At 41.5% G+C, this 14,881-nt stretch overlaps 1 protein-coding gene across 1 annotated transcript in view; it reads left to right on the forward strand.

Annotated features, from left to right (window-relative positions):
• The window catches only part of ALDH1L2 (aldehyde dehydrogenase 1 family member L2), a 101,381-nt gene that overhangs the window by 14,976 nt on the left and 71,524 nt on the right, over nt 1–14,881 (forward strand). Inside the window, exons 2-3 of the mRNA XM_073620283.1 lie at nt 5,781–5,925; nt 13,599–13,833. Of these exons, the coding sequence (XP_073476384.1) occupies nt 5,781–5,925; nt 13,599–13,833 (380 nt within the window). The remainder of the gene's footprint in view (nt 1–5,780; nt 5,926–13,598; nt 13,834–14,881) is intronic.

Raw genomic sequence — 14,881 nt, forward strand, 5'->3', positions numbered from 1 at the left:
CTCTTCCACAATTGGTGGCGGCAGCGGGGAGTACTGATATTTTTAAAAGACTCGTTTAGACAGTTTAAAATCGCATGACAAGTCGCACCCTATTTGTGCCAATGGAACAGTTCAAATCTGTGCGACTCCGACTTGTACCAATTTGAAAAGGTTCCTGCACTATTTTTGGCAATTTCATGTGCAACTTGCATTGACATCTGTACATGAAATTGCACAGATTTTGGCAAGCTGCACATGAAATCGCACTGACCGGTGGCTTTGAAATCGTACACAGTAGCACTGTTTCAAAGCCACATTTGATGTGAACTGCAGGGCATTTTTTTTTTCAGCCATGAATAAAAATGAGCTTTTACAAACAGGTTTACTTTGTTATGCCCAGAATTGGGCTGTAACAATACTGATTTTTTTGGTTGATGGTGTACCGAAACTGCAGGGGAATGTTCCAGAGGTATCAGAGTGTTTCATTAAGAGAACCAGTTAGTTTTCCCAGTTTGCTATCACAGATGCTAAATGCAAACAGACAAATTATGCTGACCTTTGTTCTCAGTACTTTTGAAATGAGAGGCTTGAAGCACATAGGCAGATCGGGGATGTCAGAAGACTATATCTGCATACTTGTTCTAGGTCACTGCTCAAAGTTTGGAAGAGATTGAGCATGACAATTACACAAGTAGCATTTCAGAAGGAGAAATAGGCAATGGCAGCCTCCACGTTTTCTCATGACAGTTGTCCTTTATTGCCTGACAACAGCCAACTGTATTCCAACCTGGAGTGGAAAAATACAAGTATAGAGTGGAAGAATATTTCTGATTTGTTGCTTATCAGACTTAAAGGGGTTGATTTACTAAAACTGGAGAGTGCAAAATCTGGTGCAGCTGTGCATGGTAGCCAATCAGCTTCTAACTTCAGCTTGTTCAATGAACCACTTTAGCCCCGGAAGGATTTACCCACTTCCTGACCAGGCCATTTTTTGCGATTCGGCACTGCGTTGCTTTAACTGGCAATTGCGCGGTCGTGCGACACTGTACCCAAACAAAATTGACATTCTTTTTACCCACAAATAGAGCTTTCTTTTGGTGGTATTTGATCACCTCTGCGGTTTTTATTTTTTGTGCTATAAACAAAAAAAAAAGTGACAATTTTGAAGAAGAAAAAACATTTTTTTTACTTTCTGCTATAACACCTATCCAAAAAAATATATTATAGAAACAAATGTATTCATCAGTTTAGGCCGATATATATTCTTCTACATATTTTTGGTAAAAAAAATCGCAATAGGCGTATATTGATTGGTTTGCGCAAAAGTTATCACATCTACAAACTATGGGATAGATTTAGGGACTTTTATTTTTTTTTTCATTGTTTTTTTTTACTGGTAACGGTGCGATCTATGATTTTTAGCGGGACTGCGATATTGCGGTGGACAAATCTGACCCCAAATTACACTTTTTGGGGCAGTGACATTATTACATTGATCAATGCTATAAAAATGCACTGATCAATGTATAAATTACACTGGCAGGGAAGAGGTTAACACTAGGGGGCGATCAAGGGGTTAACTGTGTTCCCTGGGTATGTTCTAACTGTAGGGGGGATGGACTGCCTGGAACACCACAGAGATCACTGTTCCCGATGACTGGGATGAGCAGATCTCCATCATGGCCCCTGTCAGAACGGGGATCCGCCTTGTTTACATAGGAAGATCCCCATTCTGCCTCTGTATACCGCGATCATGGATCACCGGCGGACCGTGGGCGCACCCACTATATCACATGCACGGACCGACATACACCTACGGCGATTTGCGCTATCCAGCCACCTTATACTGCGGCGGGTGGTCGGGAAGCGGTTAAGCTTTGACAAAAAAACTGGAAGTTGGTTTCTATGCACTGCACCATATTTTGCACTGTCCAATTTTAGTAAATCAACACCAAGTGTCACTAAATGCTTAACCTTAATGAAATATCTTAATCCAGCATACAGTACACCTCAGCCGTTTATATATGCAAGTTCATTTCACATACTGTATTTTTGGGTTCATAAATGTTCTTGTCTGTGTACTAGACAAGGATTAGTTTAGTTTCAGATCAAATAACTACACCGGTAAGAAATCACATGGAACTTGTCAGGTGTTATTATTTTGTTGCTAGGCTATTGTGGTATTTGCATTTTCCAATCTTATCATAGATTACAAATAAACATAATTTTGGAAGTCTTTGAGTATATCATATCTGGCTGTTTCTTTGGAAACTTCATATTCTCTCAAGGTCTGTGAGAAATACAGAATCTTCCAAAAATAACAGAGGGGCCCAGGAAAATGGTTTACAATTCCCCTACGTATAAATTGTTATATCAATATATGTTCTGGATATAAAAAAGTGAGAGAAAAAGGTGCAGCGCTCTAAAACATAAACAAATGCGTTCAATTCCAAATCCACAATTTACAAAATGTAGTGTGTATAACCACTATTAACTGCTTATAGTGCTCACAATACCTCCTATTTGTCAATATAAACTATATTTTTTACTATCAAAAATTAGAAATAAAGTGCTCCTCCTAATAGTCAAAGTTTTTATTGTCGTGCCCCACTCAGTTCTTATTCAAATTGCCCACTCTTTCAATTCAATGTGCCATAAGGAAACTTAACTCCACACTTCCTTTTGTGAAAATGCACTCACCAGACTGTATGACCTCTTAAAATTGAAGTGTGGGATTTAGGAAAAACAAACAAAAATACTCACCAAGTCTCCTGGCACCTCTCAAACAGAGAACTGAGTGATCAAAGACCGCTGATCGCTCAGTTCTTGGTCTTCAGTGAGAAGAGAGCCGTTCTCTCTGCTCTGCCCCTAAGGTGCTCACTGGAGCCCTGGGCTGTGCAGAGGGCGGGAGCGGATGGCTCAGGTTTTCAGTGGTGCGCTGAGAGCCTGAGCCAGATGCCAGTCAGGCATCTGAGTGGATCCCGCCATTAAAGTCACGATCCTTTCATAGCCTGGACCGGTTGAGTGACGTCTGCCAACAGCAGACTTTGGCTCGCTGTCAACTGAATATGGGTTACAAAAAAGCAGAGCTAAGTGCACTCCTGTGACCTACAGGAGAAGTAGGGCCAAAAGAGCTTTGGAAATGCTTCTCCTTTAAGTAGGTCTCATTGTGCCTTTCAAATGTTTGTTCCAAATCCACAGGGCTTTCTCCTCTCCACTCACTTCTCCGGTGACACTGCTGAATACCAATTAATATCACACTAAGTGCTAAAATCCACAAGTGATATATGCCAAAATACACCCTTCAATACAAGTGGATGTGTATAGTATATATATAAATAAATAAATAAACTTCTGTACATAAATAGTGAGTGACTATGAATAAAAAAGCAATCACTGGTATATGACATACAGGGATCTAATTCACATAAAAACGGAACTTTGTAGGGTGCACCAAAATAGTTGGTGTAAAACAAACCTCCTGTATACAGACTAAAAGGAGTGCAAAAATGAATAAGATGAGTGCTCGCAACCTTTCCTCATAAGTAATATCCTCTAGTCCCTTTATTAGCTTTGTTGCCCTTCTTTGTACTCACTCCATTTCCAGTACATCCTTCCTGAGGACTGGTGCCCAGAACTGGACAGCATACTCCAGGTGCGGCCGGACCAGAGTCTTGTACAGTGGGAGAATTATTGTTTTATCTCTGGAGTTGGTCCCCTATTTAATGCATGCCAATATTCTGTTTGCTTTGCTTGCAGCAGCTTGGCATTGCATGCCATTGCTGAGCCTGTCATCTACTAGGACCCCCAGGTCCTTTTCCATCCTAGATTCCCCCAGAGGTTCATATTTTCCCAGCAGCCTCCAGGAGGCTTGGAGGCTGCTGGGAAAATTTTACTACGTCATTACGCCATTTCTGGCCAGGTGTGAGTGAGGTTTGAAACGCAGGCCGGGTGAAAACGAGGCTTGCACCGCACGCCGGCATGGGAACTATACAACGCCATCTTTATACCCATTACAAACTGCTGGAACAGCTTGGTGCCGGCTTATGAGCACCAGAAAATGTGAGTGTATAGTCCTTTTAACTTAATTTTAAATAAACAGCTATTACATATTGCGTAATGATCGCTGTCTGTTTTTCTATGAGGATGGATATGGTTCACATATAGCACATTGGGGTCAACAAGGAATACGTTGCAGGTGGAGTGGTTATCCCTTCTAAATGAACCAAAGGTGCATTTTTACTGGCATCTGGTGAGTGGCTAATCCATGGGGTGGTGGTATTGTCACTAAAGTGGTGGAAGTGTCACAAAGAATCACGGATGAATAACGTCATCAAATAATATATCTATAAAGGACAGTCACAAAGGAGATCCTTGTATCGATTGGCACATTGCACAAGAATTTTGATATTATAGTTTTGATATTTTGGTTGTAAATGTTTAATATCCATTTTATACTGATTTCATGTTGAAATATACTTAGGGTTATTTGAATAATAAGGATGTAAGAAAATTGTGTGCCATCGCATGAGACATATGGTTTAAGCATATATTTTTTGTAATGTTTTTTGCACAGGTATGACTCTTAAGAGAGTGGTGTATTTAAATTAGAGTAGCACAGTCAACACAAATTCAATTTTTAGTTTTAGTTTTTCACTCATTGGTGAACTTTTTGATTGCAGCAACTGATTTTTTTTATATATTTTTTGATAGCAGTAATCGATTTTTCAGGTATTTAAGGTTCACAGGTTTAAACACTATATAAGTATTTCCTATTTAACATTTTGCGCCGGTGACACACATATGTTCATTTGAATTAAACCTCATTTGCCATGTAGATGCCCACCCATTAATTTGTTCAGATTTTTTTGCAAGGTTTCCACGTCCTGCGGAGAAGTTATTGACCTGCTTAGCTTAGTATTGTCCACAAATACAGAGATTGAACTGTAGGTCATTTATGAACCTCCAGGTCATTTATGAACAAATTAAATAGGATTGGTCCCAGCACAGAACCCTGGGGAACCCCACTTCCCACCCCTGACCATTCAGAGTATTCCCCATTTATCACCACCCTCTGAACACGCCCTTGTAGCCAGTTTTCAATCCATGTACTCACCCTATGGTCCATGCCAACGGAACTTATTTTGTACAGTAAACGTTTATGGGGAACTGCTTTTGCAGAATCCAGATACACCACGTCTACTTCCTTTATCTAGATGGCAGCTCACCTCCTCATAGAAGGTTAATAGATTGGTTTGGCAAGAACGATTCTTCATGAATCCATGCTGATTACTGCTAATGATACCGTTCTCGTTACTAAAATCTTGTATTGAGGTCACAAGACTGCTATATACTGCTGATGAGAAAAGGTATTTAGCAGTTTATATTTACTAAAATAATTGCATTTCCATGCTTTGTGTACTGTGGGAGATCAGATATAGTGAATACAGGGTCCTGGGTTTAGCAACACTTTCATATTATGGGTGATAGGTTGCCTTTAAATTCAATTGATTAAGCTTAAGTGATTTTTGCATTGCAGCAATATTTCCAAAATTGCATTTGCAGTTCCCTGAATGATTTTAAGTTGACCATACACATTTAAATTAGAAATCGTGCAATCTCCTTTACACCCAACAAACATGTAATACAAAAGTCTGCCTGATTAGAACTGGATTATTTGGGTTCTCGGATTACATGGTTTTGATAAATCTAAAGGAGTTTGTACAGAACTTGTGCAGTAAAGTGTATGGCCCTCTTATTGTTGCCTGAACGTGATGGTAACAGTCTTGCTTTCTTTACAGGTCTACTATCAGAATAAACTAAGGCTAGCTCTCATTGGTCAGAGCGTATTTGGCCAAGAAGTGTATAACAATTTGCGCAAAGAGGGACATAAAATAGTTGGGGTCTTCACAGTCCCAGACAAGGATGGAAAGGCAGATCCTCTTGGTAAGTTTTCAGAAAGGTGTGCATGAATCAGACTTCAGAGGAGTGTTGTGTTATTTGTGTCATTCGTCACGTCGTTAATGCATTTCTTAGAATCTTAACCTCCGACATATACTCTGTGGCAGCTAACAAAATATTTTCTGCTACTTCCTTCCCCAAATTATTCAAGCTATTCAGATATAAAATAGTTTCACATATTTTTGCTTAGGGCTTATGTACATAGGTAGTTGTTTTTTGCCTTTGCCCTGCTTTTGTGAAGCTTTTGGAACACAGCATTTGACGTGTAACTTTTTCCACCATGGACCAGCATATACACATTTATTGCTGCAATTGCTTTGTTTTCCACTAAATGCAGCATGCCCCGTTCTGTTGTTTTTTTTCCCCCAAAGTAAATGACATTGCAAACAAAAGCAACTCAGAAGTAATGCAAACTGATCTCATACACAAAACATTTCTCCTTGAAAGTAAATGAAAGCATGCAAAGTGCAAATCAGTAGGTTTAAGTACTTGTAAACCTTAAAGATTTTTTACCTTAAAGCAGAACTTCACCCAAAAGGGGAGGTTCCACTTGTTTGCCTCTTCCCCCATCCTCTTTAACAATTGCCACTTTTTTTGGGTTGGGGAAGCGAATACCTGGTTTTGACAGTTCGCCACCCCCCTTCTTCCACTGCAGCCTTCTGGGACACATCACAGGTATCAATCAGAAGACCGGAGGACCATTCACAAAGCACAGCATGGCTCATACATGCGCAGCGGGCAGTAGACATGTGCACTGCTGAAAAATGTGTTTGTTTTAGTTTCATTGGTTTTTTTTGCAGGGGGGGGGGGTTGGGTTATTTGTTATGATCGCAATTCGTAAATTCGTAAATTCAAAAATCCAAAAATAAGAAAGAAAATCTGAATATTCAAAAGAATAACTAACTAATAACTATTAAATTATAGGTATTGGGATTTCCTTTCAAATTTGGCTGTTAGTGAACATAACAAATACAAATTTTTTCCGAAGTTATGAATTATCCGAAATAACGAATGCCGCATCTACACAAATGGAACAAATTAATAATAAATAATAATAATAATAAAACGTTTTTATTATTATTATTGTTATCTATTATTATTCATTTGTTACGTTCCATTCATTTAGATACGGCGTTCGTTATTTCAGATAATTCCTAACTTCTGATAAATTCGTATTCGTTACGTTCACTAACAGCCAAATTTGAAAGGAAATTCCAATACCTGTAATTTAATAGTTAGTAGTAGTTAAGTTATTATTAGTTAGTTATTAATTCAGATTTTCAAATTTTCGGGTTTTCCGTATTTGGAATTTCCGAATTCTCAAACTCACAAATTTACAAATTTTCGAATATTCGAATCTACTTATGTTACGAAAAATTTGTCAAACGGGTTTTTGTTAATTCAGATATTTCCGAATTAATTAACTTGTCGAAATTTGTTAAAAAAACTAATTCGGAACAAAACGAATTGCACGTGTCTAGCAGGCAGCCTTGTGGCTTCACTGACAGTTTTCCTTAGTTAAAATGCTGGCGCCTGGACCCAAAGCCCATTGAAGAATCGACTCGCGTGAGGACAGTGCTGGATCCCTGGCCAAGTAAGCGTCCTTATATTAAAAGTCAGAAGCATTTGTAGTATTTGCATTTGTATCAGTATTTGTAGCTGCTCACTTTTATTTTTCGGGAGGAGAGTGGAGCTCCTCTTTAATGCATTCCTAGATAGTACTATCCTCCCTTGCCCCCCCCCCCCCCTTATACTTACCTAAGTGCTCATTCAATCCAGCGCTGTGCCCATCTGCAGCAGCTCTCTCCCCTCCCTTCCTGGTCTCACAGGCTTTGCTGAGGCAGCAGAAGCCATTGGCTCTCACCACTATCTATCAAAGTCAGGGATGGGGTGGGGGGGGGGCTGAGCCCCTCTGTCTGTGCCTATAGATGAAGGCAGCGTGGCTTGGGAGTGAGCCCACAAGAATGCCCCCATAGGAAGCGTCTTCCTATAGAGACAATCAACAGTGAGGAGGGTTAGGTGCACCAGGGGGGTGGACCAGAGAAGAGGGTGTTTTTTGGCCGCTCTGTTTTTTTTTTTTTTTTTTTTTTTGCATTTCCAAACACTTTAACCTTAGGTCCCTGTGCACCAGCAGTACATGCTCATCTTTCCTTTGTTCCCACTTTAGAAGCAGGGGAAGCCATCCTAGGAGAAGCTACAATGCTCATGCTGTAGCTTACACAGGTCTATGGACTCTTCCTGCGTGACGGTACAGGTGCTTCATTGCCTGTGAATTCAATCACATACTTCCTCATTCCCAGAAGTGCTGGGTATTTTCTTCCCTTCCCGCTGGCCAAACAGAGTGGCAGGGGAGCAAAGAAAAGATGAGTATGTGCTATGCTGCTGGGGAGGGAAATTAAAGCAAACCTGTTGTTTTGCCCTGCATGGGAATAGTACATGTCTGCTTTATTATATTGTAAGGTGTAAACTATAAAGCCTCATGTACACAGACAGAATAAAACACTTTTAGAAGCACAGCAATAAATTTTACTGAATTTACTAAACACAGCAATAAATTAGCCAATGTGTGTCTGCATATTGTGGCATTTGGATTTATATTTTAGAAAAAAAGCCCCAAACCTGCATTCAGAAGAAGCATAATTTGCCCATATACAAGCATAAAGGTGTGCGTATGAGCGCAATTTAATTTCTACTTTTTTAGCCACTAGAATGAAATTACGTGCATACGCCTTTAAATGCCATACGAAGGAATGCATTTGAATGTGCACCAGACTGAGCATTTGTTACAGCTTCTGGCAGAAAGATCCAGCGTGAATATGTTTATTTTATATAAATTAAATACACCTGTGTGCTAGTAGCGTTACAATAGAATGAAAAGTCTATAATGCAACCAAACATATTTAATAAAGGACACATACACTGAAAATTGCAATAACCCGTAGCAACCACTTATATTTACTCGTGTGTCAAGTCCTGCTGGAAAATTAAATCAGCATCCCCATAAAGCTGGTCAGTAGAGGAAAGTATGAAGAGCTCTAGAATTCCCTGGTAGAAGCCTGCGCTGACTTTGGACTTGAGAAAACACAGTGGACCAACACCAGCAGATGACATGGCTCCCCAAATCATCACTGACTGTGGAAACTTCACACTGGACCTCATGCAACTTGGATTCTGTACCTCTCCACTCTTCCTCCAGAGTCTGGGTCCTTGATTTCCAAACAAAATGCAACATTTTCCAGTCAGTGATAATTTGGGGAGCCATGTCATCTGCTGGTATTGGTCCACTGTGTTTTATCAAGTCCAAAGTTAGAGCAGCCTTCTACCAGGAAATTCTAGAGCACTTCATACTTCCCTCTGCTGACCAGCTTTATGGAGATGCTGATTTCATTTCCAAACAGGACTTGGTACTAGGGATGAGCCGAACACCCCCCTGTTCGGTTCGCACCAGAACATGCGAACAGGAAAAAAGTTCGTTCGAACATGCGAACACCGTTAAAGTCTATGGGACACGAACATGAATAATCAAAAGTGCTAATTTTAAAGGCTTATATGCAAGTTATTGTCATAAAAAGTGTTTGGGGACCTGGGTCCTGCCCCAGGGGACATGGATCAATGCAAAAAAAAGTTTTAAAAACGGCCGTTTTTTCAGGAGCAGTGATTTTAATAATGCTTAAAGTCAAACAATAAAAGTGTAATATCCCTTTAAATTTCGTACCTGGGGGGTGTCTATAGTATGCCTGTAAAGGGGCGCATGTTTCCTGTGTTTAGAACAGTCTGACAGCAAAATGACATTTTGAAGGAAAAAACTCATTTAAAACTACCCGCGGCTATTGCATTGCCGACAATACACATAGAAGTTCATTGATAAAAACGGCATGGGAATTCCCCAAAGGGGAACCCCGAACCAAAATTAAAAAAAAAAAATGACGTGGGAGTCCTCCTAAATTCCATACCAGGCCCTTCAGGTCTGGTATGGATATTAAGGGGAACCCCGGCCAAAATAAAAAAAAAAAAATGACGTGGGGTTCCCCCTAAATTCCATACCAGACCCTTCAGGTCTGGTATGGATTTTAAGGGGAACCCCGCGCCAAAAAAAAAAAAAAAAACGGCGTGGGGTCCCCCCAAAAATCCATACCAGACCCTTATCCGAGCACGCAACCTGGCAGGCCACAGGAAAAGAGGGGGGGACGAGAGTGCGGCCCCACCTCCCTCCTGAACCGTACCAGGCCACATGCCCTCAACATTGGGAGGGTGCTTTGGGGTAGCCCCCCAAAACACCTTGTCCCCATGTTGATGAGGACAAGGGCCTCATCCCCACAACCCTGGCCGGTGGTTGTGGGGGTCTGCGGGCGGGGGGCTTATCGGAATCTGGAAGCCCCCTTTAACAAGGTGACCCCCAGATCCCGGCCCCCCCCTGTGTGAAATGGTAAGGGGGTACATAAGTACCCCTACCATTTCACGAAAAAAGTGTCAAAAATGTTAAAAATGACAAGAGACAGTTTTTGACAATTCCTTTATTTAAATGCTTCTTCTTTCTTCTATCTTCCTTCATCTTCTGGTTCTTCTGGCTCTTCTGGTTCTTCCTCCGGCGTTCTCGTCCAGCATCTCCTCCGCGGCGTCTTCTATCTTCTTCTCCTCGGGCCGCTCCGCACCCATGGCATGGGGGGGAGGCTCCCGCTCTTCTCTTCTTCTCTTTTTCTCTTCTTCTCTTCTTCATTTTCTTCTCCGGGCCGCTCCGCAATCCATGCTGGCATGGAGGGAGGCTCCCGCTGTGTGACGGCGCTCCTCGTCTGACAGTTCTTAAATAACGGGGGGGGGCCACCCGGTGACCCCGCCCCCCTCTGACGCACGGTGACTTGACGGGACTTCCCTGTGACGTCACGGGGAATGCCACAGGGAAGTCCCGTCAAGTCACCGTGCGTCAGAGGGGGGCGGGGTCACCGGGTGGCCCCGCCCCCCTCTGACGCACGGTGACTTGACGGGACTTCCCTGTGGCATTCCCCGTGACGTCACAGGGAAGTCCCGTCAAGTCACCGTGCGTCAGAGGGGGGCGGGGTCACCGGGTGGCCCCCCCGTTATTTAAGAACTGTCAGACGAGGAGCGCCGTCACACAGCGGGAGCCTCCCTCCATGCCAGCATGGATTGCGGAGCGGCCCGGAGAAGAAAATGAAGAAGAGAAGAAGAGAAAAAGAGAAGAAGAGAAGAGCGGGAGCCTCCCCCCCATGCCATGGGTGCGGAGCGGCCCGAGGAGAAGAAGATAGAAGACGCCGCGGAGGAGATGCTGGACGAGAACGCCGGAGGAAGAACCAGAAGAGCCAGAAGAACCAGAAGAACCAGAAGAAGGAAGATAGAAGAAAGAAGAAGCATTTAAATAAAGGAATTGTCAAAAACTGTCTCTTGTCATTTTTAACATTTTTGACACTTTTTTCGTGAAATGGTAGGGGTACTTATGTACCCCCTTACCATTTCACACAGGGGGGGGGCCGGGATCTGGGGGTCACCTTGTTAAAGGGGGCTTCCAGATTCCGATAAGCCCCCCGCCCGCAGACCCCCACAACCACCGGCCAGGGTTGTGGGGATGAGGCCCTTGTCCTCATCAACATGGGGACAAGGTGTTTTGGGGGGCTACCCCAAAGCACCCTCCCAATGTTGAGGGCATGTGGCCTGGTACGGTTCAGGAGGGAGGGGGGGCCGCACTCTCGTCCCCCCCTCTTTTCCTGCGGCCTGCCAGGTTGCGTGCTCGGATAAGGGTCTGGTATGGATTTTTGGGGGGACCCCACGCCGTTTTTTTTTTTTTTTTTTGGCGCGGGGTTCCCCTTAAAATCCATACCAGACCTGAAGGGTCTGGTATGGAATTTAGGGGGAACCCCACGTCATTTTTTTTTTTTAATTTTGGCCGAGGTTCCCCTTAATATCCATACCAGACCTGAAGGGCCTGGTATGGAATTTAGGAGGACTCCCACGTCATTTTTTTTTTTTAATTTTGGTTCGGGGTTCCCCTTTGGGGAATTCCCATGCCGTTTTTATCAATGAACTTCTATGTGTATTGTCGGCAATGCAATAGCCGCGGGTAGTTTTAAATGAGTTTTTTCCTTCAAAATGTCATTTTGCTGTCAGACTGTTCTAAACACAGGAAACATGCGCCCCTTTACAGGCACACTATAGACACCCCCCAGGTACGAAATTTAAAGGGATATTACACTTTTATTGATTGACTTTAAGCATTATTAAAATCACTGCTCCTGAAAAAACGGCCGTTTTTAAAACTTTTTTTTGCATTGATCCATGTCCCCTGGGGCAGGACCCAGGTCCCCAAACACTTTTTATGACAATAACTTGCATATTAGCCTTTAAAATTAGCACTTTTGATTTCTCCCATAGACTTTTAAAGGGTGTTCCGCGGCATTCGAATTTGCCACGAACACCCCAAATTGTTCGCTGTTCGGTGAACTTGCGAACAGCCAATGTTCGAGTCGAACATGAGTTCGACTCGAACTCGAAGCTCATCCCTACTTGGTACCTGCCCACACTGCCATAAGTACCAATGCCTGGTTTAAGATCATGGTATCACTGTGCTTGATTGGCCAGCAAACTCTCCTGACCTAAACCCCATAGAGAATCTATGGGATATTGTCAAGAGGAAGATGAGAGACACCAGATCCAACAATGCAGACGGGGGCCCGACCAAGTATTGCGTGCATACTATCCTGTACATGGACATACTTTTCTGTAAGCCAACAGTTCTGTACAAAAAATCCTTTTTTAATTGGTCTTAGGTAATATTCTAATTTTCTGAGATACTGAATTTTGGGTTTTCACTAGCTGTAAGCCATAATCATCAAAATTAAAAGAAAGAAATGCTTGAAATATCTGTATAAAATATGAGTTTCACTTTTTGAACTGAATTACTGAAATAAATTAACTTTTTGATATTCTAATTTTATGAGCTTCACCCGAATATATGCATAAATAGTCCCACACCTTTGTTTTCTGAATAAAACACACATATGCATTAAACTAAGCAAACATTTAGGTATTGCTATATGGATGACCTTTGGACAGCAGCATTGTCAGTCTGGGGGGGGGTTATTAGATGTACTAGCAGATTTAAATACACTAACAAATTGAAGCCAAACAGTTTTGTTCCTTTTGGGTTAAAGGTTAAATGGATTGTCTTATCTCTGTAACTGATACGTTCTGAAGGCAAGCCTGTTCTTTTGAACAACCACAGACTTACTAGCTGGATCACCAGATTAAAATAAACTAAGGAAAGCCTAAAATAGAAGCTAATGCAGCTATCACATCTAACGAATGTGATGCAATTCAGCTTTAAAGTAGAACTCTGCCTTGAACAAACTTTTTATGATACTTGCAAATGCATGCCTGTGCCAGAATAGGCAAGGTTGGGAGATACAATTGCTTATCCCTAATAGAGCAGCTGTCTCAGTTATAATTTTTTCGAGATTGGCAATACAGTCACTAAACTTTCAACTACAGCACTACCTGTCCTTGTCGTCCAGCACCTGAAGGAGGCTTGAGGGGTTGTGGGACTCCACAGCATTTTTCTGTAATAGTCCCGTGGTTTTCTGTTCCTGTTTGTTTGCCACACTATTGTGGTTGATTGACGCTGTTTTTTTTTTTTTTTTTACTTCTTTCAGCGGTCGCAGCAGAGAAAGATGGTACACCGGTGTTTAAATTTCCCCGATGGCGTGTGAAGGGAAAGTCTCTTTCGGAGGTAGTAGATGCCTACAAATCTGTTGGCGCTGAGCTCAATGTTCTTCCTTTTTGCTCACAGTTTATTCCTATGGATGTAATTGATAATCCTAAACATGGATCTATTATCTATCACCCTTCTATTCTTCCCCGTCACAGAGGAGCCTCTGCTATAAATTGGTGAGAACGCAGTACTCTGCATGAGCAAATATTACAATAGAAAGGTTCAGAAAAGAAAAAAACATAATTTATTTGTTTTAAGGGGTGTAAAAAGTATATTTAGAAAAACAGTACAAAGAGCTGTGGTTATGTTATGTAGGAATCCATGCAACCAATCAGGAAACATCATTTAGTGAACTGACTACAGTAAATGAGAATTTGATAAGCGAGCATGAAGTTTCACCAGTGCTTACGTAACAGGAATCTTTTCCAAATTATGTGAAATAAGAGCCTGCACTCATGAATCATTACAAGAAGGGTGATAACTTGTCCTCCTGGGACTAGCAAACACCACTACATGGCACTAGGATTACGTTGACACATGTTTTATCTAGGGATGCACCGATACTATTTATTTTACGAGTACGAGTACCAATACTTTTTTTTTTTTTTTTTAGTAGTCACCGATGCCAATTACCGATACCTACCGCAACTGTTTTGTTTTCACTTCAGCTGTCAGCAATGGTACAAAGCATTGAAAAGTTGTTTACCAAATGAAATAAATAGATTTTTTTAAAATGTTGCACTTTTTCAATGTGAAATGTGTAAATATATGTTAATAAATATGTGTAAAAATGTTCACTAACAAAGCAAACAAAAAAAAAGTTTTAATTGTTTATCGTTTATAAAATAGACGTGAACAAAAAAAAAAAGCAGGAAAATAAAGATTAAATGGAGGAGAATAGGGAGTTAATTAAGGCTGATTAGAGTAAATTAAGTGTTTATAAGGGGTTAAACAGAGGAACATTTGTTCATCCCTTTGATCTTCAGATGTAGAAACAAAAAGATTCAAAAAGAAACAATGTTTCTTTTTATTTTAGTGTTTCGGCGGCTGAGCAATGTTGCTAATAAACATTGCTGGCTGCTTTTTTTTTGACAGCTCCAATTACCAGATTTTTTTTTAACACTTCAGCTGTCAACAGGGGAGACCCACTGACAGCTCAAAGAACAGAGCCTGAAAGTATCGGTTTCAGGTATCAGTGCATTTGCACGAGTACCGATACTTGTG

This window comes from Aquarana catesbeiana, linkage group LG03 (assembly GCF_042186555.1).
Source record: "Aquarana catesbeiana isolate 2022-GZ linkage group LG03, ASM4218655v1, whole genome shotgun sequence".
Lineage (NCBI taxonomy): Eukaryota > Metazoa > Chordata > Amphibia > Anura > Ranidae > Aquarana > Aquarana catesbeiana.